The following is a 27,093-nucleotide window of genomic DNA, read 5'->3' on the forward strand; positions in this document are numbered from 1 at the left end:
TAGCCACACCCAGGCCTGATTACTGCCACACCTGTTCTCAATCAAAAAAATCACTTAAATCGGACCTGCCTGACAAAATGAAGTAGACCAAAAGATCTTCAAAAGCTAGACGTCATGCTGAGATCCAAAGAAATTCAGGAACAAATGAAAAAGAAAGTAATTGAGATCTATCAGTCTGGAAAAGGTTATAAAGCCATTTCCAAAGTTTTGGGACTCCAGCGAACCACAGTGAGAGCCATTATCCACAAATGGCGAAAACATGGAACAGTGGTAAACCTTCCCAGGAGTGGCCGGCCAACCAAAATTACCCCAAGAGCACAGCGACGACTCATCCAAGAGGTCACAAAAGACCCCACAACAACATCCAAAGAACTGAAAGCCTCACTTGCCTCAGTTAAGGTCTGTGTTCATGACTCCACCATAAGAAAGAGACTGGGCAAAAATGGCCTGCATGGCAGAGTTCCAAGACGAAAACCACTGCTGAGCAAAAAGAACATTAAGGCTCGTCTCATTTTTGCCAGAAAACATCTTGATGATCCCCAAGACTTTTGGGAAAATACTCTGTGGACTGACAAGACAAAAGTTGAACACCGCATTTCAGAAAAAGAACATCATACCAACAGTAAAATATGGTGGTGGTAGTGTGATGGTCTGGGGCTGTTTTGCTGCTTCAGGACCTGGAAGACTTGTTGTGATAAATGGAACCATGAATTCTGCTGTCTACCAAAAACTCCTGAAAGAGAATGTCCAGCCATCTGTTCGTGACCTCAAGCTGAAGTGAACTTGGGTTCTGCAGCAGGACAATGATCCAAAACACACCAGCAAGTCCAGCTCTGAATGGCTGAAAAAGAACAAAATGAAGACTCTGGAGTGACCTAGTCATAGTCCTGACCTGAAATCTATTGAGATGCTGTGGCATGACCTTAAAAAGGCAGTTCATGCTCGAAAACCCACCAATGTGGCTGAATTTCAACAATTGTCCAAAATTCCTCCATAGCGCTGTAAAAGACTCATTACAAGTTATTGCAAACGCTTGATTGCAGTTGTTGCTTCTAAGGGTGGCCCAACCAGTTATTAGGTTTAGGGGGCAATCACTTTTTCCACACAGGGCCATGTAGGTTTGGATTTTGTTTTCCCTTAATAATAACAACCTTCATTTAAAAACTGCATTTTGTGTTTACTTGTGTTATCTTTGACTAATATTTAAATTTGTTTGATGATCTGAAACATTTAAGTGTAACAAACATGCAAAAAACAAACACTTTTTCACATCACTGTATATCTTGGTTTTGTATTGAAAATATCAGCATACATCACGCATTTATCCTTGGCTAACCTCATAGCTCCATGTGTTCTCCTACAGTACAGAGAGGATTAGACATGCAGGATGTCAGTAAATCTCACCCATCCATCACAGAGCCTTAACACAAGCCCCAGGAGCCACAAAATATACACATACATGCGTATGTGTATGCATACACACTCTTATTTAGATGCAATCTTCCCATTTCAGTTGAGTTTAACAACATGTAACTTAGGCTATTAACTGAATCTTCTGTGTATAAAAAAGCTAGAAACAACAGAAAAAGGGAAACCTGCAGGCTTTTAAAAGACCCAGATTGCTAGTTTCTCTTGTTACAAATTAACTGTGAAGGTAAAGGGGCCTGGAGGATCACTTATCATCACCATTTTACAACCAGTAGTGGTGTCTCTTTGAGTAGTAACCCACCCACCACCACCCGCCATATCCTTGTCCTATACTTCAATATCTTATTTTTATCAGTAGAATAACTAATAATAATACATTTTAGTTATAAGTGCCTTTCAAGTCACCCAAGGACGAAGAGTAGATGGGCATCAGAGGAACATAGTGAGCGAGTAGGTGTATAGGGATGGAGAAGACTGAATAGGTAGGGGGGCACTAAGCCATGGAGAGATTTATAAACAAGAAGAAGTACTTTAAAACAAATGCTGTGTTTAACTGGGAACCAGTGCAGTTGCTGAAGGGTAGGGGTGATGTGCTCCCAGGACTACGCGTGGCCTATAACTCTTGCAGCTGAGTTCTGGACATACTGTAGTCTGCTTAGACCCCGAGTGGGTACACCAAGGAGAAGGACATTACAGTAATCTAGTCAGGATGTAATAAAGGCATGAATGAGAGTCTCTGCAACAGAGTGGGAAAGAGAGGGTCATAATCTGCAGATGTACTTCAGGTCAAAGAAGGACGTCTTGGTAATGTTTTTGATACGTGTGTCAAAACAGAGTCTAAAGTTACACCAAGATTTTTAACCTCAGCGACAGAGGATGTAATAAAACCAGAGATGGATACGCTTAAATGGGAGACTTTGCCAAGTATGGCTGGGGAGGCAATGAGGATAGCCTCATTGATAAGTTTGAGGTAATTGCAGGTAATCCAAGCATTAATATCATTTAAGCAGTCTGTCAGGTTGGATGGTGGCAGAGTGTCTGAGGACTTGGTGTGTAAGTAGAGTTGTGTGTCATCAGCATAGCAGTGAAAATTGAGGCCATGTCGATGAATTATATGTCCAAGAGGGACAATGTAAGTAATGAACAGTAATGATCCAAGAACTGAGCTTTGGGGGACACCATGGGAAAGGGGGGATGTGGGAGACCTAAAGCTGCTAATGGAAACAAACTGTTGTCTAGCTGTGAGGTAGGACCGTAATAAGGGAGTGCCAGTGACACCACGTATTGTTTCTAATTGGTTCAATAGAATATTATGACAGACCGTATCAAAAGCAGCAGTGAAAGCTAACAGGTAAGTAACAGTAACAGTATGTTAAGGTAACCTGCGTCAGCAGCTAGAAGCAGGTCATTGGTAACCTTGGTAAGGACAGTCTCGGTATTGTGTTTTGCCCTGAACCCAGACTGAAACTCTTCCCATAGGTTGTTGTTTGACATATGAACCTGGAGCTGACTGGCTACAGTACACTGACTGGCTTAAAGTACGCTCAACTGATCTTAGCCCTTTTCTCTTATTTATTTTTCTTGCACTTTCTCAGACACAGACATTTCATAGCTTATTCTACTGCTGCACTCATTATTTGCTCTAAAGCACTCGGCTAAATGCCTAAAATGTTAGTGTAAAAGTATTTTTAGGTGTCAAAGCAGGTGATGAATGGTTTCCAGAGCGAAGAAAAGCTCTTTTTGACCTGCTTCTGTCGGTCCTGTGTAGAGATATGCATGAGGTGAAAACACTGTTCAACACAGCAAACTTTCACTGCCTGAGGGGCTTCAAAACAGACTGCGTGTGTGTGTACTGCATTTCTCAAAGACATTGAGATAAGGAGGAAAACATTTACCCGCTTCACACTCATGAGTGTTGCCCTTAACCAAATCTGTGTGTTTGTGTGTTCATCTGTCACTAGGGCTGTCACGATTACGAGATTTTTGTTGACGTGTCATACAAATAATTGCGATTAAAAATTTAATTGTCTTTTTCTGTTAATTTAATGCCATTATTATAGTATAACCCTGATAATAGATTAATAATACATATACACCTTATGAAGAAGAAAAGCCATTTATTGGCATTAAACATTGGAACGTGTACATTGGGGGGCAGTAAATTTGTCTATTGAAAATATTATATACACAATATTTGAAAGAATACATTAAAACATTACCCTATTTCTAGTAGGTTATTTATTATTTAACCACATTAATTCTACTTAATTCTCCACCTTATTTTAGTGTTTATTCACAAACTACTTTAATCTGCTGACCTTGCCTTTCCCTTCAGTTCTCTTCCCCCACACACACACGCGCACACACCTACACTTCTGTACACACCGGCTTGCCTCTTTCTGTTTCTCTGTCTGCTCGGTTGACTTTCTTGGTCAGAAGTATGTTTTATAAAGTCGCTCAAAAAACACAACTCACGTTTTGGATTTTTTCACCCGCGATTCCGTTTTCACAGCAGCAGGTAAGAGTGGAGGAGCTCTTGTTAATGACATAGCCTATCAAAACAATCAAAACCAATGTGGTACCGAATGACATCGGCACCAACAGTTGCACTTACAAGCTTTTACTAAATACCGGCATTAATAGGCCTACATTAAACACGAGACTCTCTCTCCGTGTTTATCTGCAGAGCATGTGCGACTGTCAGTAGACACGCATGGGATGGGTAGAGCGAGGGGAGATGGTCCACTAGTTAATCGATCATGGATGCAGTCGTTCTCTCAGACGGATAAAAAAAATAAAAATGAAAAATGCTAAAATGGGTCGCCAAATATACTTTGGCGGCCGTTTATATACCTGGGCGGGACTCACAAGAAAAGTCTGTGTGTGGGAAACACAGAATGATGTGGAAATAGTGATGGAAATATGACATTTCTGTTTGTTTCATCCAGACATTTTTCTACAGGTGAATGAAAATGATTCTTACGATTATGCAAAATGATCTGTCACTTGTCATTTCTCCTCCATTTTGGAGAATAAAGTATGCATGGTGTACCATCAGGTCATTTAGTCTGAAAGCCATCTTTAAAAACCACTGTAATTCCCATTATTCCCAATGCAGTTAATTTGTTTCAGAAATGTTCTACAAAGAACTTATGTTGAAACAACACTGTAAAAGGCAGATTGCTGTACTATTACAAAATAATTTGATTTGTACTGGAAAGAGGTGAAACAGTCTCACAATAATGGGCATTTCCCCTTGTTTTAGGAAAATAAAACCCTAAGACTCAATAATGGACTAACGGACTTGTTAACCTGAAGATTTTTCCCAGCAAACCCTGTGTGTGTATTATATATATTATATATGCGCTGACCCACAGCTTTACAGTAGCTTACAGTAGGTATCCATCAAGGTGGAAATGTTGTTCTGAGGAGAAGCAACATAGACCATCAAAGAGCACCAGCAGGCCTTATGTAGTCCAGACGACTTGAGAAACCAGCCAATTTGCCCGACCCAAAGGCCTTGCAAACAGTTGTTATTCTTGATAATGCGCAAAGCCTTGTCAAGCTGACACCCTGAAATACAGAGCACACAGATCACTTTCAGACAAACCCGTGCTGGTTGAGGCTTGCAGCTGTCTGAGCTGAGAGAGATGGAGAGAGACAAAACAAAGGAAGTAAGTCAAAAAGAAAGAAGAAAAGAAAATCTGGAAATTGATATTTTAACAAAAACAGCAAAGAAATTAGGCAATACTGCTCATGAAGCTCAGAGAGTTCAACACTGTGCAGACATACGGTATATTTTCCACCAACAATGTTCAGACGCATCCAACTGATAAAAAGTTGCTAAATTACACATGATGAACTGCTCCGCACTTTGGAGTTGTCATGTTTTCATACAGTTTTCCCCATGTGTCATAGCAACCAAACCACCTGGCGCCTACAAATACTACAAGATTCAAACTTGCTCAAGATAATAAAAGCTGACCTTTCCTGAGACAGCATCGGAGGGAGTGAGAGACAGGAATTCTTGCTATCTGGCAAGGCATGAATCTAAACCAAACTAGTGGTTGCCATAAACAACAAGAGCTGTTGCGAGAGGCATCTGTGAAGACGGCAGAAACATTTAACTCCAGGAGAGCAGAGTGTGAGCGGGGGGAGGTTACATACGTGACATGACCCCGGATGGTTGAGCATCAGTGAGCTGTTTTGTGGCTGTTGCACGGTCATCAGTGTAGGTAGAAGCAGGTTAGCTGAACTTCAGGTGCCCTGAAGCTATACATGCTCTGTTCTACGCTTATTCTCTCCTGACACAGTTCTCATTCTGGACAGCATCGACCAAAAAGTGCTTAAAGCCCCCAAGGAAAGCCTTGAAACTGTAGCTATGTCTAAGTGTGCATACTTAATCTGGAGTTAACACCTTTGGACTGCATACTCAGGGCTTTGCTCATTGGAAGTGATTGGTTGTCTTCCAAAAAGTCAGAACTTCATGCAACAGACAGAAAACTAACATTCTCGTTCATTTGTGGATACCAAAATTTACTACTACCAAGTACTTTTGTTGTTTCACCAACCACCCTGCCTTTAACAGACATACTCAAGTGTAAAACAGAAAAAACAAACAAGCTACAATAAAATCTAACACATTCATTGGTACAACTTCTCAAAGAAGCAGCCACAGCGCAGGGGAAAAGGGCATTTCCCCAGTGCTGTGGCTTAAAGGCTTTCACCTGAAGCCTTTAAACTTGCTGGCACACATTGAGCTGACCCGGGCCAAACAGCTGACATCCCAAGGACACACTGTTTCCGTCCGATCTTAAATAATACACATAAAATGGTTGTGAGAGATTATTTTACAGCACAGACACGGTCTTAATACTTTTAACAGACCCAGAGAGAAAAAAAGAGACAGATAAACGACGGGTTGGCTGAATCTGTTTTTTAAGCCACTCTACAGAAACTGCTGAGTTGTGCCTCGCCTTTTCCAAAGATGTGGTTTATTTCATACATGGATAAAGACCCAAAGGCATTTGATCGTTCTCAAAATAGAAACATTAGGAAACAAAGTACGGGCTAATCTTGGTAAATGGATTTATGTTTTGTGAAGCTGAGAACAGGGGCATAAAAATCCCCTGTTGTGAAACACACATAAAAAGGTCTCCCTGTAACTAAAGTTACAATTTATCAGCGTGTGAGAGTGTGTGTGAGAGATGTAAATGTGCTGTGATCACAGATGTAATCCCTCGGCTAATATGGCAGATCACAGCCTTGAGGCAGATCAAACTGATATCTGACACCATCTCGTCTGACTCCATACCCTTAAATTATCGAGGGTATTAGGAATATATAGTGTCTTGGTTTTGTCCATGTGTGAGTGTGTGTAGAGGATATATTTAACTACCACCAAACTCCAGCAACCCTCAGTACAGGGGTGGAGGACTGGAGTAAAAGGGAGACAAGGTCTGAAGGTTTTTGTTAACGTCTGGGTTCATGGCAAAACTACATTAACTAAGACAGGTATATCGTTTCCTATGTCTAATCTCACCATCTGACATACACACACACACACACACACACACACACACAAACATACAAAACACCACTGTACAGGAAAGGGGGGAGACTGAGATGCAGTCTTGGAGCAAACCCCAGCCGTGTAATTCAAACCTGTCATCGCTGAACAAGAGGGACCTGTTCGGTAAATAAGAGAGTGGTTCAACATTAGAGACGCATACATCTCCGTCCCCATTCTGATGTGGAACAAGAGATGGAGGAGCGAGGGACAGAGAGAGAGAGAGAGAGAGAGAGAGAAATGAAGAAAGAAAGAGAGTGTTAACAGAGTGAGAGGAAAAAGTGAAAAAGAAAAAAAAATGAAAGTAACGAAGAGCAGGGAGGAGAAAAAAAACACACAGATGCCAGTAAATGCATCTAAATGCTTGCAACATAATCCTGTTTTGCCTCTCTCTGCCCACCCAGGGTTTAATTTGTGCACACCAGGTTTGGTGTACATTCCCACTGTGGCTACACAAACCTCATCTTTCAATGCCACCCACAATGTTCCCCTTTCTAATGAAAATTATGAGGGGAGATCCAACTTAATTTCAGTAAGGAAAATTCCATGTTGAGAAGTAAGAAGAAATAAAGTCTCATGCAAATCAGATTCCCCACAACGAACTGCTGCTGTAAAAAGGAGCTGACATGAGTAAATAATTACTTCTGCAAAGTTTTCACCTCCTGCCTACCCTTCTCTGTGGAGATGGTAAATATAGGATTATGCAAATGATTATGCAAGGCATTAAATGGTTCCAGTTTCAAATGCGGTGGAAGGCCTGTGGTTTTGGTGTAAGAGAGAAAGAACCAACTCACTATATATGGATCACTTGAGGAAAGGAAAAGGAGTTTGCCAACAAATGAGTTCAATGCTAACATTCTGCTTTGACTGGAGAAGGCATGGTTGCCATGTGTGTATATGGTATGTATATGAGTGTGCATGCATGCATGCAGGGTTCATTTCATTTTAAGAAAAACTTAAAAACAAATTCCTCTCTCATCTTGTGGATAAACTTTGCATTGGCTGTTTGTATTCCAGCAGCTAGGAGGGTGTAGCAAACACAAGCCATATAAAATCGTAAAAAACACACTACAAAAAGCAGTACACAAATAAGCGTCAATATTACCACAAATTGACTTTTAAACACCAGCATGCACTGACAAGGATGTCAACTATAGGCCAAAAACTGGGCTACTGTATATCCCAGATCTGCTTCAGATCTCCACATATAGAGGCTTCACCTATTTTCAGAAGCCTGTGTTCGTGGTGAGCGATTCAACTTCATTCGAATTGCAGTTTAAAAAGGGTTAAGAAAGATCCACTAACCCTTGCAGTCTAGAGACACACCACATATGCTATAGTGAACAGAAAAAAATATTGGGCTTGAGAGGACAATTCAGGCCTGTCACAAAATGTTTGAAGTGTGGTTTCCAACTGTCACAAGAGCGTCAATAAAAGTTTATAGCATTACCTTCATTCTAAACAAGACTTGATGGCTCATTATGGCTTGTATTTTCTCAAATGGCCATACTCTAGTTCTTTGTTTTCTTGATTTTGGCAACATTTTTGGGAATAAACAGTTGCCAATGTGCTCTATTTGCACCACACCTGCTAAAGATTGCCTCACAGTCAAATAGTATGGGTCAGAGCTGGGTTAAACCTACACTTACAGTACAGACTGAAATGTGTAGGTAGCACATTTGAGTATCAAAACTACCAACAGCTGACATAAACGCTTGGTCAGATTCTTAGTTAACTTGTTCTTTGATTAGAAATATTAATATATTATATATTAATATTAAATTATAAATATCATGGCTTCTTGTTTTATTTTTCCAGGGAAAACCTACTTGACATGAGGTGTTTGGAACAGCGAAAACAAAAGCTTACCTGACATGGCCAGAAGTTAGTTAAATCATTAAGTGAAGTCAGTTTCATTTATATAGCCCAAAATCACAACTCACAAATTTGCCTCCAAGGGGCAAAGGGCTCATTATTGAGTTACATCAGTCAGTGACAGAGACAAACTTTGACTTGCTGTCATTCGTCCAACACAGTGATGTAACCCCTGTAACCATTATTGGTGACATACCATGACAGGCCTTTATTTGGAGAAAAATGTTGGTAAAATAACCTTCCTGCATTGCTCTAAAATATTGCCTATATACAGTATATCATGGTCCCTAATAGCTGTAACCACCTCCTACTGCATTCCAGGCCTAATATGATCCCTGAACATAGATGTGACATGGGTTATGGGGGCCGGGAGGGCTACGACAGACCCTCTGTTGCCCAAACTGGGGGATATGTTTGTCCACACACATACAAGCTAACACACAGTCAAAGAACAGATTTGTACGCTTGGTGCAGACAAATACGTATACACTCTGTGGAACAGGAACAAGTATGCACTTAAATACTTGCAAAGAAACAAAAAACATACTTATGGACCCGCACTAAAAAAAAAACCAAAAAAAAAAAAAAACCTGTCCTACAAGACACAAACTATTATTCAGCCAAATTAGTTGTACATTTCAGATCAGGGAAATACTAGAATGCTAACCCAAGGCACATTATGTTTCGCAAACAGATACTGAGTAATGCTTTTGAATAAAAAGAGACCTCATTTAAGGAAAAAATATTAACATCACAAAGCCCTTCCCTCCACCGTACCTGATTCCAGGTGTCTGGTTCTGGAGGTGCTCCTGCCAGCGCTGGTGATGGTGGTGATGGAGACAGAGAGGGGAGGATGGATGAGGAGGATGGGGGTGAGAGTATGAGCAGGCAGAGAGGCAGCACGGGCAGGATGAAGTGGTTCCAGGGTGGGGTACGGAACCGGGCCCTGGGCCTGTGCCTGGATTCTGGAAGAGCGGGCACTCCTGCTGTCCACAGGGGCAGCACAGGGTGGAGTGGAAGTGACAGTACTGGCAGCAGAGCGGCGGGGGCTGGAGAGGAGGGGAGGAAGAGGATGGGGAGAGAGTGGAGGGAAGATGGCGTTCGGCCAGCCTCTGGGAGTCTATGATGGCTGGGGAGGGAGAGGCGGCAGAGGATGGGGGAAGGTTCCTCAGGGCGCCGTTCTGTTTGACCACACCACCATTTTGGCTCGGCCTGTTTGTTCTCTGGACAACATGTGAGCTCTGCTGCTTCTGCTGAACTTTAGACGCTGCGTCCTTCACTATAACATCTTCGTCTCCATCTGCTGCAGGGCAGTCTCCACTAGAGGCAGCTGTGAGAGGGTCCTGGCCGTTGCTGACTGGTGTGCTGGTGTTTGAAGGGGCATTTCCGTTGCCGCTGAAAGGATGGTGCCCTCCGTTGCTAAGGGCCAGAGGGTCGCCGCTTGCATCGCTCAGGGCCATGGTCCTCTCCCAGCGAGCCTGGCAAGGACACTGTCACTTCTCTGCGGGAGAAGAAAACAGACAGAAAGAGAAAGATGTTTAGGCTCTGTTTAAGAGCACAAAATATAAGGCTAAATGCTAAAGGTGGTGTGTGAACTGTGAGGTAGTTAATATTCATCATAAATAAATGTGAAATTCCTTACTTTTTCCAGCAGTGACTATTAATTTCATCTTTTGACACAATTAGATTCCATCAGTAATGGATATTTTGACTTGTTGCACGCTTGTTGATTTATAAAGCACAAACTCATGTACTCCGTAAAAGCAGAGCCATGTGTTTAGAGGTAAGTACCGTCCAACTTTAAACTGCAGTATGTTGGTCACTAATATAACATAAATGATCACTCATCACAGTCGTCCCCGCTTTCATATTAATGATCATGATATCGATCTTCTCATCTAGCTCTCGCCAAGAAAGCGGATAAGCATGTTTCCCAAAATGTCTTTACAGTTCTGTATCTGTTCGTTGTCACGAACAGAACTGTTGATTTGAAACAAATGGGCATTTTGAGATTGGACACACAGCTCCTCCATACGGAGTACTGACACACAAAAACCTTATATGAGAGGATCCAAATGGATGGTTCTCAAAATGCCCAAGACAAAAAGAAAATGATGGTAGGAAAGCTGTGAAAGCAAGCAGAGAAAGAAAGAGAGATGAAGAAAAAAGGTATGTGAACGGTCTCAACTGACCCTATTCCCACAGAGAGCTCAGCTGGACAGGACACAGAGAGGATTGGACTACACCCAGGTACAGTGTTGGTAAGATGCTGTGCGCATGTGTGATTTGTTCATCTGATATCTAAGTCAAATAAACAACTGAGATTCAATCTAATACAACAGGGATCTCGGTTTTCTTAGACTGGACAATATCACAAAACCCCAAACAAGTCCTCAGAAACCGAGCAGGAGAGCCGTTTCCATTCAGAAGGAGTAGCGCCAAGTGAGGGAAGAGAGAGACAGAGACTGTAGGAGAAAATGAGAGGGCTGAAAACTGTGCTCCAGTATAAGCATACACTCAGCAAAAAAAAATTTAAGTTCTTTTGAAAACTGAGGAAACACACTAATGACATTATAGATGCAAAAACATTTATACAAAAAGTAGCATTCTTAACTTCTCAGAAGTAGCATTTTCAACTACGATTTGTCGACACATAAATTAGTTTAATATGTGATGTGCAGTGTCCACCTTGGCACTCAATTGACACACACATAATGAAAGGCCTGTTCTCAAGAGTCCAAAATATGCACTTTACCATCCAAGCTTAACAGAGATGCATCAACAAGCCTCACATTTTTTCTTTGTAACTGTGTTCGATGTGACTTTCAGCAGCCACTAGGGTGCAGATAAAACATATTTGCCCCCTTTTCTCATCAGCTTTATTCTAATTTCGAACCTTTTTTACTGGCATTTACTGTCAGGTAAATGATTAAAGTGTAAATTAAACCCAATGCTGATACTGCAATCAGAAAAAAATGCCAAGGTTGTCTTGCAAAACAAAAGAAAAACAAAACAGAGGCCTGCCCAATAAAGTTAGATAGGGAGGAGATTTTTGATGATTAACTGAATCACCACTGAAATATTGGGCAAACTGAACCAATTTTCTGTCTTCTCATTGGAGTTCCAACAGTCACATCAACTAGGGGCCATTTCAGATCAATATGATTTACGGAGCATGAATAAGACCTGGCATAAATCTCCAGTGTTTGTATAGATTACAAAGCATGACACACTCCTGCATTAGCTGGCTAAAAAAAATGGTTCCAACAGGGTGAACAAAAAACAGAAGGTTCACATTATGCTACAGTTTCAGCCCGCATATACGCTTCAGCTTAAATTACAAAATACTCACAGGAGACCACGTTGTGAAAATGTGATTCTGTGAGATATTTTAGAAAAGCAGGGGGAAGAGTGAGGAGAGAGAAAAGGTGTGTCTGCTGCTTTGTGCCATGATATGCTTGACACTTCAAAAGTAGTTATGTTTCACAGGTGATGTAAGGTCGAGGTGGGCCGTGTTGCTGGAACAGAGCCCAAACTACAGCCCCACGGTGGAAAGAAACCTGACATGAGACAGGATGAAATACTTGTACTGCAAGGCTTTAGTTTGTGTGTGTGTGTGTGTGTGTGTGTGTGTGAGTGTGTGCGTGAGAGAGAGAGAGAATGCTAGAAGAAAGGTGTGTTTCTTTAAAACAACCAGCTGAAAGTTGTGTAGGTTTGTTTAAAAAATTATTTGAAAGGCAAAGACACTCACAAACAGCAGTGTTGGGAGACTTGCTGTCAAAATTAATAACAATTTTGATAATAAATGTAATCTCCCAGTCTAAATTTCACATTCTGATCATCTGTAATCAACATGACTGCGAGATAATATGATGTGGGGCAGAGAAATTATTTACTGACCATCAAAATTGTTAACTTTTGTCGATCAACTTACTGATTATTTGACGAACAGTTTAAGCTCTAAGATGATGAAGGGTTAAAGTCAAATGATATGTGTAACAAACTTGTCAAGATGTTAGCGGTAAGCGTAGAGGATCACAGCTGCGACAACTGGTGTCTGACATTCTAAATATGTAATAATACTTACTGCATTTCCTTTTCTACCGTGTAGAACGTTTAAATGTTTACATATTTGAGTTTGCCTCAGCACATATTGTGAATAACTCCTTCTTGAAACATGAAAACAGAGCAAAGACTTCTCTATCTGTGATGCCATCAAGAGATAAACCCTAAACTGGAGGCCGATGACACGGAAGATGTTTCAGATGCTGCAGACCTCAACTGATTACTGTAGTGCTTTAATAATGCACCCATATCCCGTGACAAGTGAAATATGATTCCTTCGTACTGTCACAATGCCCACTCAAAGCCATTGTCACTGAAGCCACTTCAAAATGACTTTATTGGCATGTCTCTAATTTGTAAAACTGCTAGAAAAATTATCATTAACTAAATTTTTAAAGAACTTTTTTACCCCATACGTTTAAGCTGAATTAACTAAAATCCTAAAGTATACACCCTTTTTTTTTTTTTTTTTTTTTTTTTTTTTTTTTTTTAAAACCATACCTATTTACTTTACCCTTCCAAAGAGCCTATGCATGTACAGGTTTTCATTTCACCCACACCATGACCCCAGAAAAATATTTTGCTGCAAAATGGATGTGCTTGCATTTGAGCACCAAGCGATGCATCACACTAGCCTGTTTTTCCCATCCAACACTGGGCCATAGAAATGCGGCGTATGTGACCAATGCGCTCTGTGACACCTCAACATGAGTGAGTGGTGAAACATGAGCATGACAGCCCCGTCGGGTCAGGGGTGGCTGGGAGGACGGGGTTGAGCAAAGAGGAGGAGAGGAAGAAGAACTCCGGAGCCTGAAGAGCTCAGAATAGCAGAGTACTGAGGGAAACCCAGATGAAGTCATTAGTCTGGCTCCCACAGCTGTCAAGAGCCTGTAATGACTTAAAGAGGCAAGAATGGAAACAGGAAGGTTTAATGGAGAAAGTATGAACAAAAAATGGTAAGTATATAGAAAATATAGTGTAATGTGTAACCAAGTGTGTTTTCTGCTGTTTGCGTCAAAAGGAATTTAGCCTCAGCTTTGTGTGTGCGCATGAGAGTGTGTGTGTGTACCAATGCAGAGCGTTGACAGGCAGGTGAGACATCTAGGGCAGACTGTGCGGACACAAGCACGGTCTTGTGTCTCTCTTCAAAATAAAGGCTTGACAGCTAGACCGAGCTGCACCATGAACCACTGGAACTAAGGCTCAAAAATGCTTCCACTGTTGGTGTTCTGGTGTGACGCCAGAATAACTGAATTAAAGTATATTTGCATTGTAGCAAGTGTAGCCTGGTAGTAATTAACTGTAACAGAAAAGAAGAAGGGAATGCTAGTAACCAAATAAGGGTGGATATAAGTGGAATTAGGATTTCCTCCTGCTTTCTGATTTCTTTACCTCATCCTCTGATTTGTCTCAAATGTATTGCATCTGGATTGCTGTACTTGAATTAAGCAGAAATTAACTTTCGAGAAAAAACTTTTAGGAAGAGGGAAAGTCAAGGATGTATTTCATTAGCATTTTAAATCCACTAGAGCAAAAAATGTCAAAATTCTACCTCACATTATAATGGGTACAAACTAAGTATTTGGTAGACTAAAAGTGCAGGTGTTCAGATTGGCTTTGAACTTTAAAAAAAAAAGAGGAAGCACGAAATTAAGTAACCTTGAATCCTAAACAATCACTCCCACTTAATCTAACAGGTCAAACTCTGTCTAGACCTCCAAATGTGATGAAGTGTCATTTCCCCCTCATTTTCACAATGAAACATGCAGCTTTAAGGGACTACTTGTGCCAGTAAGGAGAGCTACACTCAGCCCCCCTCCTTAAACCGCACAAGTCCTTGGTAAGAAGAATTATTTAGTGCATTTAACCTTTAAATAACCAAGAAAGTCAACAAAAAACCAACATATGTAATGATTCCCAGGGCAAGTGGTTTGGAATAACACAGGTGATGATGAAGAGCTTCTTCTGTTGTCTTTCATGTGAAGTTCATGATTATGGGGTGTGAGAGAGATGCAGAGACCTTGGGCGACAGGCAGCTACGCAACACAAGGCAAGGCATCCTGCATCCCTTTAATTAAAGCTAATAGGCAGTAATTACCAGGAATCAGTCAAGAGACTGTTAATAACCACATAATAATAATATCATCAACAACAACAACAACAAGCAGAGTTGTCCCTGCTAGTAGGTGCTCACAGCTGTGCCGTTAAACAGTTTGACGGTGCTGGCTCAAGACTACAGCGCTGAGTCTCAAGGTAAATTAGGTGAACACAGCGAGGCAACCTGCCGTTCATATCATTCCATCAACCCAGGTGTCCAACACAATCATTAGGATGACAACTAAATTAGGGAAGTAAGAATTAGGGAAATTACTTTCTTCTATTTTACCATGTTAAAATAGCATGTATGTAATGAGATGCTGCAAATTGACCTATACAGATTAAAAAGGTATATGATCTACTTTAAAGACTACACTGTCACTACAACAGTTCATGTAGAAACCCTTCCCAGCAAGGGTAAAGCAAATACCTTCCTCACCCGTTATTTTAAATTAGTGTCATTCAGGCTGTAGGCAAAGCAATGAAAACATAATGAATTTATTCCTCCATGTATTCAGGGATATGTGGATGGCAAACTCACTACAATTTAGTTTGGCTGCTATTTAATGGCTGACAAATCTGGTAAACCTTTACATCATGGTAACTGCTCAAACAGAATTAAGTTACATTAGGGCTGTGTTATTGTAACAGAAAGGTGATTAGGTACAAGCTCAAATAATCTTTTAAGAAAAAAAGTTACATTTTTCTAACAGCAAGCTTTCTTAGAGTCTACTGGAGGCTGATTGCCTTGAGGTGATACAAGTCAGTATTTTACTCATCTGCAACTTTACCATTGAAATTTTAAACAACCGTTAATGCTACTCTTCAGTGTAGTAATATCAGCTCTATCCAGAAAAGGCTAAAGTGAAAAAGAGATTAAGTCATTATACACATCCGTCTAATAACTAAACTTACTCCGTTTCCAGCCAAACCTCCTGGACAGACACACTGACGCTCAACAACGGACACGCATGGACCCAAACTTCATACAACTCCCAAATCTTGATTTTTTCACAACTTCTGAACATGTTAACGCACACTGCGATTGTAACTCGCCGACTTTCTCGTCTAAAAAGGTCACCGAAGTCCGTATAAAATGTACAAATGATCCTACCGTGTTTTGTGTCTCCGGGTGCTTTGCGCTTGTTATCGTCTGTGGTATCTGCAGCACGCGGCGCTTACCACCAAGAAAAATAAAGAATCCTCCGGTTTTAGTTAAAACAGTCAAAATATCCGCAAGCGCTGCTAAGCACACACTGCACCCCGAAAAAGCAACACGTCTTTAGAAGAGCGGGCTGTTTCTCATGGGAGTGTGTCCTGCCAGAATGACAAACAGCCACACACACATACACACACACACACACACACACACACACACACACACACAAGCCCCGGCTCCCTGCTCTCTCTCTCCGGAGGGACGGAGGCAGGAGGCGGTGGGCTGGGACTGCACCGTAGAGCACTGATAGGACGGTCACACTGTCAGCTTTAACCCGCTCACTGCCACACCAGTGGCACGCGCCAAGGTGCCACTCATGCGTGTTACCACAAGATTTTAGAAAACTTAAAAATGGGTGCCCGAGGCGGAAGGCAGCACAAAAAAGCTATAGCAAGAGTAAAAGGAAATATTGGACTAATAACAATTAAAACGGCAACGATATATGAACTACATGAAGGACAACATTTGCAAGCATTAACTATCAATTCACTATTCACACTACTAATATGCGAATATGTTCTCATACTGTATGTGCATTAGTAAATGTGTGCGAACTTCAATGAATGTACCACTGGAGACTGTTCGATTTAGTTTCAAAACCCATTCCTTAAACTACAAATGTTAATTTTTAGTTAATAAATGTAACTAATTTCACCTGCACTGCTGCTAAAGTAAAAAAATAGGCTAGATTACAGTTATGCTACTAGCCTAGCTTAGATTGGAAATAAACTGGAAAGGATATATATATATATATATGAACGTCAATACAACAACTAACATTTTATTTTTTAATAATTTACAGTCTTTTACCCTTTAAGCAAAAGGCTCTTGGTTCAACATCTTGACTCAAATAAGCAGCATCCTGGACAAAACAGCTAAACCTGTTGACAGTTATCAAACACAAGAAGAGATTAAACAATAATTAATATAGTTTAGGTACAACATAAATTATATAAAGTACATTTTTATAAATTAAATGACCAATATAGGCTTTCAACAACCCTACTTACAGAGATATTTAACAGCCTTTAATTATCTAAAATTCTACCATACAATTCCTTAATAGGGCCGCACCCGTTCTTAACACATCAGTTTACTTAAATTATAGATTACTGTTCAGAAGTGTTGGCTGCTGTTCTAGGTTTAGTTTAATAACTACTTTAAAATTCTCTCTTTCCTCTCTACCTCCCCACCCAAGGTAACAAGAGCTTTAGGTAACTGTGGTTTCATTCAAACTTCAGAGAGGGTGGAACCGTCCAAGTCAATACAGTTTCAAATTAAAGGTGGGGTATGCGATTCTAATTCAGTACACGTCTTTTTGTCAAATTTAGCGAATATCTCCTCACGGTCCGCTAGCTGTCCGTTCTGTTTATGCGGTGAAACAGCACATTTCAGCCATGACTTGTGCGTCAGGTACCGTTAAATGACTTGCCCGCGGACATTCAGTTTACTTTCTAGTTTGCAAAGATATGCTGTTGTTGTGATGTTAGCTGTAGTAGCAGGTGAGTTGTGAGTATCGCTGTCTGGAGCTGGTTTGCTGGCTCTGGGAAACCGTCTTGTCCTCTGTGCATGTTAGCTTTGCCGCAGCAACTGTAGCGACAGTTTGCTAACCAACAACCTAGCTAACGTTAGTTACATTACTTGCTGTGTCGTTGTTTGCTCTATATCATGGTATTTGTCATGTTATTGGATTTCTCCAGAATCGCACACCCCTATAATAATTCAATAATAATTTCATTTTAGAATATATAACTGACACCCTTATCCAGGTTAAGACATTTTATGAGCAATTATACAGTTTAAAATAATTAGTTCAACCTGCTGACAAAAGACTCTTCTGGAAATGCATTTCCTCACAAACAACTTCTCAGCAGGGGAGGAGGCTTATCACAGGGAATGCTGGGAAGGCAGAGGGCCATACCTGGCTTTAATTTCAGCTGTCCACCAGGATTAGGACACAGTTCATATAGCAAGCTGTAATCATCTGCAGTAGTGAGGCGCTCTTTCACAGCTGACCCCGAGGCCAGTCAAAGCCTTAGCCATTTAGTGCTTTGTAGTTGTCTCCAATAATAATAATAATAATAATAATAACCTGGTACTAATAAGTTGTCCAGTTCATTGTATTGTACTTCTCTTTTGTCCAACAAGAAAATACGTTTAGTTCTCATTTTGTCTGTTACATTGTCATTTGTCATGTTTTTCCACACTAATCAGGCATATTTTTTTGGCATTTATTATTACAGTTGGTTTTTAAAAATGTATTCTGATTCTGGATTTATATCACTACCATTGTCCAAGGATCAACAACACACCGATGTAGCCTGTCTTCAGACCACAGCCTCTAAGAAACATCTTGGTACTGTTGTTTTCAGGACCCAAACATGCTTCATAACATGCTTCTGAAGCTCAGGGCCAGCTCCTTGTGGGTGCAGCAGTGAATTATTACACAGCCCGTCAGCAGCCCACTGATGGTGGTCATGCAGCCGGTCAGCTCAGGACAATGATGCCTTCCTTTGTAATAACAACACGCCTTACACAAAGGCCTTTCAGCACTAACACCACTGTCCAGCCTCTTACCTCCACCAAGATCAACAATATGTCGATATGTGGTGTTAAAATGCACTAGTGAAGCTGAGTTAGGGTTTAGCTAGCCAGAGCCAAGGTCTGCCCGCATGGAGCTAAAGAAGGAACCACATCAAAGGCTCCACTGTACCAGGAAGGACTGAGGCCCTGGTGAAAGCCCAACGGCCCCTGGGATGATTGCACACAACTCATCAAAGTGACAGGTTTAGCGGACAACAAGAAAAAAGGCAGGGGGAAACTGTTAAAGAAGTAAAGAAGGAGGGAGAGAAGGATAGAGGACACAATGTTTCTAAACCATTTAAGGCTTTTGCATGCCATGTCAAAAATAATGTTTAATGCGACTTCAAACTTGCTTTTAAATAATTTTTCCAAGGCTAATTCCAAATTTTGGGGTTAGAATAACTGTCATTCCCTTTCATTGTGGATTTGTTAACTGAAGCAAATGTGGCACACAGAGCAGACATGCAGCCCAAACAGCAAATTGTTGTTTTCTCTCTATGCCCAACATAGAGAGAGAAGGGCATAAAACCTCAAACAGCTGCAAAAAAGGAGAAAACAGGGTAGGGGAAATAAACTCTCCACAAAAGGCTTCGTCTTGTAAGTTTAAACATGATCCAACTTGTGTGATTTGAAAGCACATTAACAGTGATGTAATAGCACAGCGTTCAGATGCTGGATCGTAATGTGCTTCGACATATATGCAGGAAGGCAGCAGGTAATCCTAGAAGCCCTCAGAGTACTGCAGCTACCCTCCCAAGTGATAATTTCTGGCTAACGAGAAAGAAGAAAAGAGGGAGACGATGAAAGAAAAAGTGAGAGCTGAAAGAGTGCATAAAAAAAGGTGGGATTAAGAGTGCTTGAGTGTATGTGGACAACTGAATGAACAAAGAGAAAAAGAAAAAAAGTGTGACTGTAATTGACTGAATGAATAAGAGACTGAGAGAAAAAAAGCATACAGGCGCTCTCAGGTCAGGCCTCACTGCTCACATTGCTCCCTGGCTTCTGTAGATCTGAGATGCGGAAACCAGGGAAACCCTATCCCGTCGACACCTTGGCAGTGAGGACGGACATCTCCCACCCGATTAGCACTGAGCCCCCTGACGTCTGACCAGAAGGACCCAAGGGGGTTGAGGATTGGCTGAAACCCGAATGAGAGCTAATGTCTGAGCTATCCTGCATTCAAATTAAGGAACAGGAGGTCTTATACATGGTTCCATTTCATTTCTCCCCCTCTGCTGTATACTGTAAATCTGATATTATACATAAAATGCACGAGGAAAGCTTGCTTTAGCAGCTGGACTCATGAGGAACCATATGTCTCACACATGAGCACGTTTTACTTTGTTGTAAGGAGACGATGTAATCGATTGACTTTTCTACTGTACATTTTCTTTGTAATGTTTCCAAGTAAACCAGCCACTGTGGGCCTATCTGTAGCTTTGCGTGTATGTTTATACATTATATGATGTATTGTGCTTAAGATACATATTTACTATGGAGCTGCGGAGTCAGCTTGTCTATAACTGTCCTTAAGTTTTGACCTCAGTGTTAGGAAGACCTGTGGCTGGTTTGGTTTGGGGCCTACTGTCACAATGTATGATCAAGTTTCAAAATCACTGTTAATTTATGTCCTAACACATGTCTAAAAACTAAGCTCCAAGAGCAGCACCAAAAACAATGAAATCAGTGGATTCACTTGCTGGGGTGAAGTAAATCTAATCCAATCCAGTCTAATCCAATAGCCAACTGTCTTGATAACGCTGACCTTTGGAACGGAGAGCTGGAGAGTCCAAAATGGAAAAGGCTACCATACCTTATTAGCTGTGTTGCACCATCCACTTTTATTTAACTATATCACAAAGCTTCTAGAACCCGTTATTTAAGACAAGAGAATGAATTTGGCTGTGCCACTGTATGGTGTGACCGGGCCAGTCTGTCCAGGTCTTAATGAAAAGTTTTTCCATTCTTTTACCAGTGATTATGATAGTTTTCATTTTCCTGAAAATGGGACACCCATTCTTAGTGTCTAGTCACAGCAGAGTGTGGCACAGCAAAATCCATTTGTGCATCCTCGTGAAATAGGCGGTGCTGGAAGCATGGTGATGTGGTGACTCTTTACAAACTCAGTCACTAACCAGAAAGGAAGTTAACACAGTTCATTTAAGGGAACGTATCTGCACCAACTTCTCCTGCCTCACCACAGTTTGCAAACTATGCTGTATGTCTTTGTGGAGCAGTTTTTACTCTGAAAGCGTAGGATCATACCGTATAAAATTGGATGGTGTGACAGCTAATATACATGTAATAGCTCTCAGCATTTTGGACCCTGAGGTTCTCCGTTCCCTCAAAAGGTCAGCACTGTGGTTTTCAATTGGTCACCGGCACACACTTGCATGGTCAAAGTTTTCCAAAGTTGAAATCTATGGCAGTATTTATTTTGCCTCCACAACCAAATCCAGTCATTGTAGAGCCTCCATTGAAATGAACTGATTTTGGTTTGAACTTTTTGACCTGCGTCAAACAGAGGACGTATGTACTGAATTATGCCTGATATGATCCTCACTGCAGAGGACAGGAGCAGAACAAGTGAGTGGAGCAGCCATGTTGCTGTGGTTGTGGAGACATGCTGTATCCAGATGACCCATCCATCTGTTTCTTATCATTTCCTTTCATACACAACACAGAGATAAAAGAAAATGACAGACACAAGAGTGAGGGGGAAAAAACAAAGAAGTGAAAATTGGCTCAAACTTTAAGAGATTGGCAGAGCGGTTTAGCTGCATTTCTAGTCAACATTCTTCTCTGAGGTGTTAACTGGCAGCTCAAAGGTGTGAATGACATCACATGCACATGTCTGACTCAAAGGCGCAAAACCAAAGGCGAAGATAGTTGTTGATTTGTGGATGATGAAATTATTTTAATGTGCTACGATTTCGAAACAATTTGAGAGAATAAACCAAAGGAGAGCCAAAATGCTGGCTCTTACATCACACCAGAACTGACAGAGCTGAAATGATCAGACTAAAAAGAAAAAACATTTTGAAATGCATTTTCTCTTCTGCCTTGGGTGTGGAGCCCTTCTTATTAGAATCATTCTACTGTACTGACAGAAAAACCTCAATTTCCCTCCCTTTCGTCAATTAGAGCCACAAACATCATTGTGATCACAGCTAACTCAAAAGAATAACCGTTGTGCATGTGACAAGCTAACTGAATTAAAAGGATAGATGTCAGAGAGCTAGCAGACTGTACTTTCAGCTAAATGCTAATGTCAGCATGCTAACATGCTCACAATGACAATGCTAACATGCAAACATGCAGGTATTATGTTTACCATGTTCACCATCTTGGCTTAGCTTGTTACCATGATAACACTTGCTAACATGTTGCTACATGTACCACATGTTCATTTGCACTACCGGACTATTTATTTATACATATACTGCATCATCTGCACTCCAGTACTATGTACTGAATACTGCAATAACTCATCTACTGCACTGTTAACTGTTTCCATAAATTGCACTACTTTATATTCATTGCACTACTGTTCTGCCCAGTCCAATTCATTATTGTACATATCCATCAGTATACTTCTGTTTATAGTAATGCCATCTGTATATAATGTCCACAGCACCACTTGTAAAAAATTTTCATAATAATGCTATATCCTGCATTTATGCACACACTTTATATCCTGCACTTGCTTATTGCACTTCTGGTAAGACCTAAACTGCATTTCGTTGCCTCGTACTTGTACATGTGTAATGACAATAAAGTTGAATCTAATCTAACAGTACAAAATGCAAAGTGTAGCTGAGGCTGATGGGAATGTCAGTTTTTAAGTTTTTAATCAAAAATGTAAGTATTGGACAAACATAAGGAGGGAAACATGAATTTTTACCAAATTCCATGGCAATCCATCCAACAGTTGTCAAGACATTTCACTTAAAACCACAAATGTGAACCTCATGGCGGCCCTAGAGAAAATGTCAGGGAATCATCAAAATCATTAGGATTCATCATCTGGGCATCATGAATATTTGCACCAGATCTGATGGTCTCTAGAGCTATGCTACCAGCATATATACAGCTATATATCACGGAGACGCAGGCCCTGACACAACAATGTCGGGCCGTCGATGATCATCTGTAGCCCTAGTTTTTGCGGTGTGTTCCACACCGTTGGCACTCGTCTGCGGCTTTTCCAGCCAACTGAGCATGTTGAATCAGTGGCGGAGGCCGTCGGTGAGAGAACTCACTCTGATTGGCTGTTCAGCTAACGCGAATCAGTGCATGAGAAGATAAATATATTTAAATATCATTTGTGTTGTTGTTATCATGCTAATGTTAGCTGGCTAACTAGAGTCTTGAATCCGTCCTGTCTGTTTTCACAAGTAGACATGCAGTGAAAACACAGGACAGGAGGTCAGACATTTCAGATTGAACAGATCAGACAGGAAATCAGATACTTTCTCGATTAGAAGCAGCTGTTTTACAAAACCATCTGAGCAAGAGCGGGCAAACCTACATCCATGAGGCTGCTTTTGTTTATATCCTCAGTCCTGGCTCTTCCTGTGTTCTTTTTTGAATGACGAATGTAGACTACTGCCACCTGCTGGTATGGAAAGTTATTACCTCTCACACAGGCGCAGAACGTAGGTGCTAGCTGGTTGTTCGCTGTAGTCGGTGTGATGTGATCTAGTGTCACTTTTTGGCCAAGACACAGGCGACGTGAGGCAATGCAACAGTCGGCTTTTGTCGCCGCTAGTTCTTTGACATCGGTTTGGTGTGTCAGAGCCAAAGAGAGCACTTTACATAGACTGTCTCTGGAAAATTTTCCCCCTTGGCTGAGGAGGAAAATGTTTTATAGTCCTGAAAAGTGGATCACCACCTCTCAGAGTAGTACTTGATTTTTAAGATAAATGAAAACAGATTCTGTGTAAAGTTTGCCATTATGATCAGTATTATTATTTGCCATGAGCCAAAGACCAAACCATACCATCAGGTTTTCGAACTGCATGCAGAATCAATACTGGCCAGCTACAATTTTTTGGCAGATGAACAAGACAATGTTTAAAAATCAGAAACAGAGCCCTGTTATTCACTGCTGTTGCTTTATCACATTAAAATATGCACACTTTTGCCACAAAACTAGGCTCAGCCTTCTAATTACTGTTTTTCCTAAGGATTTCACATGGTGTCAGGGGCTTTGGAGCAGCCTTTATCGTTCTTTGACACAGATCACCCCTGTCTTTCTTCCCCCTCCACTCCACCTCTCCCCTTTTCTCAAGTGCCTGAATAACTTCCTAGTCTGGGAAAAGACACAGTTCAATCAAAACTCTTCTTTCTGTTGTCTTTCAGAGGGAGAGGGGTGGGGAGGGGAGGGACTGACCAAGAGAGGAGAAAGTAAAGAGTGGTGGTATGCAAACGCAGGGTTCTTATCAAATAGAATAGAGGGAGTAGCAAAAGAAGAAGTCCAGCAAACGAGGAGTGTCTGCAAACCACAGAGCAGAGAGGGAGAAAAGATATCTTAATTTGTTTGAACAGAGTCCTGGTTTGATCTTGGACACAAACAGGGCAACAGGGAAGTTATGCAGAACGGAAAGAGGGAAAGTCAGAAGGGGGGAAGGATAAGAGGCAGATGGACAGACAGACATGCAAAGAAGAGAGAGACAGACAATTCACACAAAGAGCTGTTTAGGAGGAATTTGGTGGACAGATGTTTGTGTGTGTGAATTAATGGAACAGAGTTCCTCTTTGGGCAGTTCCTCAAAGGCTGTTCTTATGAGCAAACGCTAACTTTGGTCCCCTCAAACATACACAAAGCCAGAAGCATTTTTACACTCAACACCCCCGCCCCCCCAGCCTCTACTCAACAAACACTGTGTGTGTGTCTCCCAAGGGAGCAGGAGTATTTTTGGCTCAATTGTGTCCGTTTGTTAATGCCAACACATGCGTACTTCCTGTCCGAAAAATCTTTTCTTTTTGCCAGAATAGGCAAGGGCATCATTTCTTCTGTGGAGGGAAGCAACAGAGTTATTATGAGTCAGAGAACGAGCAACATTTTTGACTCAAATTCAATTATCCCGCGCCCCAAAGTCTAAATACCCAAATATACTTTTAATATTTACAACAGAAAAAAGCAGGATATCCTCACATTTAAGGAGCTGGAACCAAAGAATGTTTGCCATTTCAACTTGATAATTGAGTTAAATGATTAATTGATTATCAAATTGTTTGACTAATCCATTAATCAACTAAATGTTCCAGCACTAATTCAAATAGGTTATTTGCTAGGTCAATATAAATGTATATAAATGTAAATAAATAACATTTACATAGCTTGTATGTTGTCTGTTTGAAGATCCCCTGAATTAATTTTGTTCCCCCACCTCTTAAACCATACCTGCATCCTTACACAGGTGAACGAAGGTAGTTAAACATATTTAAAAAGATCAAAATATTTTCAAAATAAGTGTAATTTAGAAATAGTTAGAGGACATGAATTAAGATAACATTTGAGGCATTTGAAGGTAACAAACAAAGGCCTGAATACTGGAGCACATGATGTCTGAGAGCAAGAATCAAGAGCAGAAATGGGCTAACATGGCTGTCAAGAAAAAAGTTGAAAGATCGCATCTGTGTGTCAAATTTCTTCAGGGGCCTCTGAGGGTGGGGGACTAGATGGAAAAAAATCATGACACTATTTTGTGTGGTTGAAAATGCTGGGGAGCCTCGTAGTTCACCTGGTTCGATTCCAGCCCGGGCCCTCTGCTGCATGTCACCCCCCCTCATCTCTCTTCAGCTGTTCCTATCCAATAAAAAGGCAAAAAGCCCGAAAAATTAATCTTAAAAAAAAAAAAAAAATGTTGGAGGCGGCGTGAGATCACATCCTGCTGTCATAACCTTTTGGCAGTCAGAAATACAGAGACAGAGGTGGAGATGTGGGGAAGGACGAAATGAAGGAGAGTTTAAGGGAACAAGTTGTGAGAAAGGACGGAAAAGGCATTAGGGTGAGAGGGACGGATGAGGGAGGGAATGACGGAGAGACAGACATACTAGAAATATTGAAGCTGAAGTGTCGCTTAAGTGTCACCACAGTCAGCAGCTGGAATGCAGACACAGCCAGTACAGAAACTTCTCCTTGACTTCAAAGCACTTTCTCCATCTCAATCATCATCTGCTCTTCGAGGATCTCCACGTTGCTGACCTTATCACGGACAGATGAGCTTAATATACGAGCTAAACTTTACTTCACAGGACGCTCATCACACGCTCTTTTCCGCTGGTTTGTGTGGAACTGTTTTCCATCAAGTGTTCAGATCTTATCCATTGCAGTGTTTTTCAAACAGTACATGGTGTTATTTGTGTCTGACCACAAGAATATCACACAGGGTCGCAACAAAACACATTTATAATACTGACTGTCTGTTTTGTTGCTATTGGTATCTTATTCACCCCAGCTGCAACCACCATAAATGACTAAAGGACCTGCGATTTTAGAGTTATTACTACACTTCTGACAAGTGTCACTGCAAAAGCTCACACTGTTGTCTCAGAATGTCAATTCCCAAACTGCACAAAAAAAATCTCTTTTTGCTTGCTCAGTACTATATTGTTGTATAAAGTCAGGGCCACTGTTAGCTTCAGAGCCAATTTCCTTTTATTAAAACAAACATTAGAAAATCGCCAGCATGCAATATATGTTGAATACTAGCTCAGGGATTGCTTAGCAATATCTCATGAACTATTTGTGTTTCGACCTTTGAGTTTAAGGTATCTATGATATAGGTATCTAGCCATCTGCCAATAAGCCTTTGTAACAGCATTTTATCAAACCTGAATCCAGTAATAAATATGCTTATCATATCTCAATTGTTTCGAATGCCTTATTTAATCCATTTAGCTTTAGCTTTTAACAACAAAAGTCATAAATAACTTCATATTTAATAACTAAACCTCTGAAATTCAAATATATTCTAATATATATGTGTATAGAGTATTCTATTTCGTACATGCTCTGCCCTCTAACAAACTTACTATTGGTTTACCCCATCAAGGATACACCTCCGCGAAACTTGTTAAAAGGGCTGTACTCATAGAACTGGAGCTGCATCCAGGTTACTTATATTTTTTAATTGGTTAGTGGAAGTTGTAAGCGGAGACTGCTCTGATTAAAGTACAAGGTAATTATTTATTAATCATTTATCATTATACAACACAAGGTTGTACAACAAAATTAAGTTAGTAGTCC

General features: G+C 40.8%; 1 protein-coding gene across 4 annotated transcripts in view; it reads right to left on the reverse strand.

Moving 5' to 3' along the window:
- Positions 1 to 27,093, reverse strand: part of disp1 (dispatched homolog 1 (Drosophila)) — a 94,793-nt gene that overhangs the window by 21,432 nt on the left and 46,268 nt on the right. For 2 of the 4 annotated variants that reach the window (XM_044170341.1, XM_044170340.1), the window contains exon 4: positions 9,650 to 10,373. In XM_044170341.1, the coding sequence (XP_044026276.1) occupies positions 9,650 to 10,332 (683 nt within the window). In that variant the 5' untranslated portion in view covers positions 10,333 to 10,373. Of the gene's footprint in view, positions 1 to 9,649; positions 10,374 to 16,148; positions 16,414 to 23,367; positions 23,390 to 27,093 lie in introns of those variants that run through there. The other 2 variants (XM_044170343.1, XM_044170342.1) reach the window with 2 other exon arrangements.

The sequence above is a fragment of the Siniperca chuatsi genome, linkage group LG16, assembly GCF_020085105.1.
Source record: "Siniperca chuatsi isolate FFG_IHB_CAS linkage group LG16, ASM2008510v1, whole genome shotgun sequence".
NCBI lineage: Eukaryota > Metazoa > Chordata > Actinopteri > Centrarchiformes > Sinipercidae > Siniperca > Siniperca chuatsi.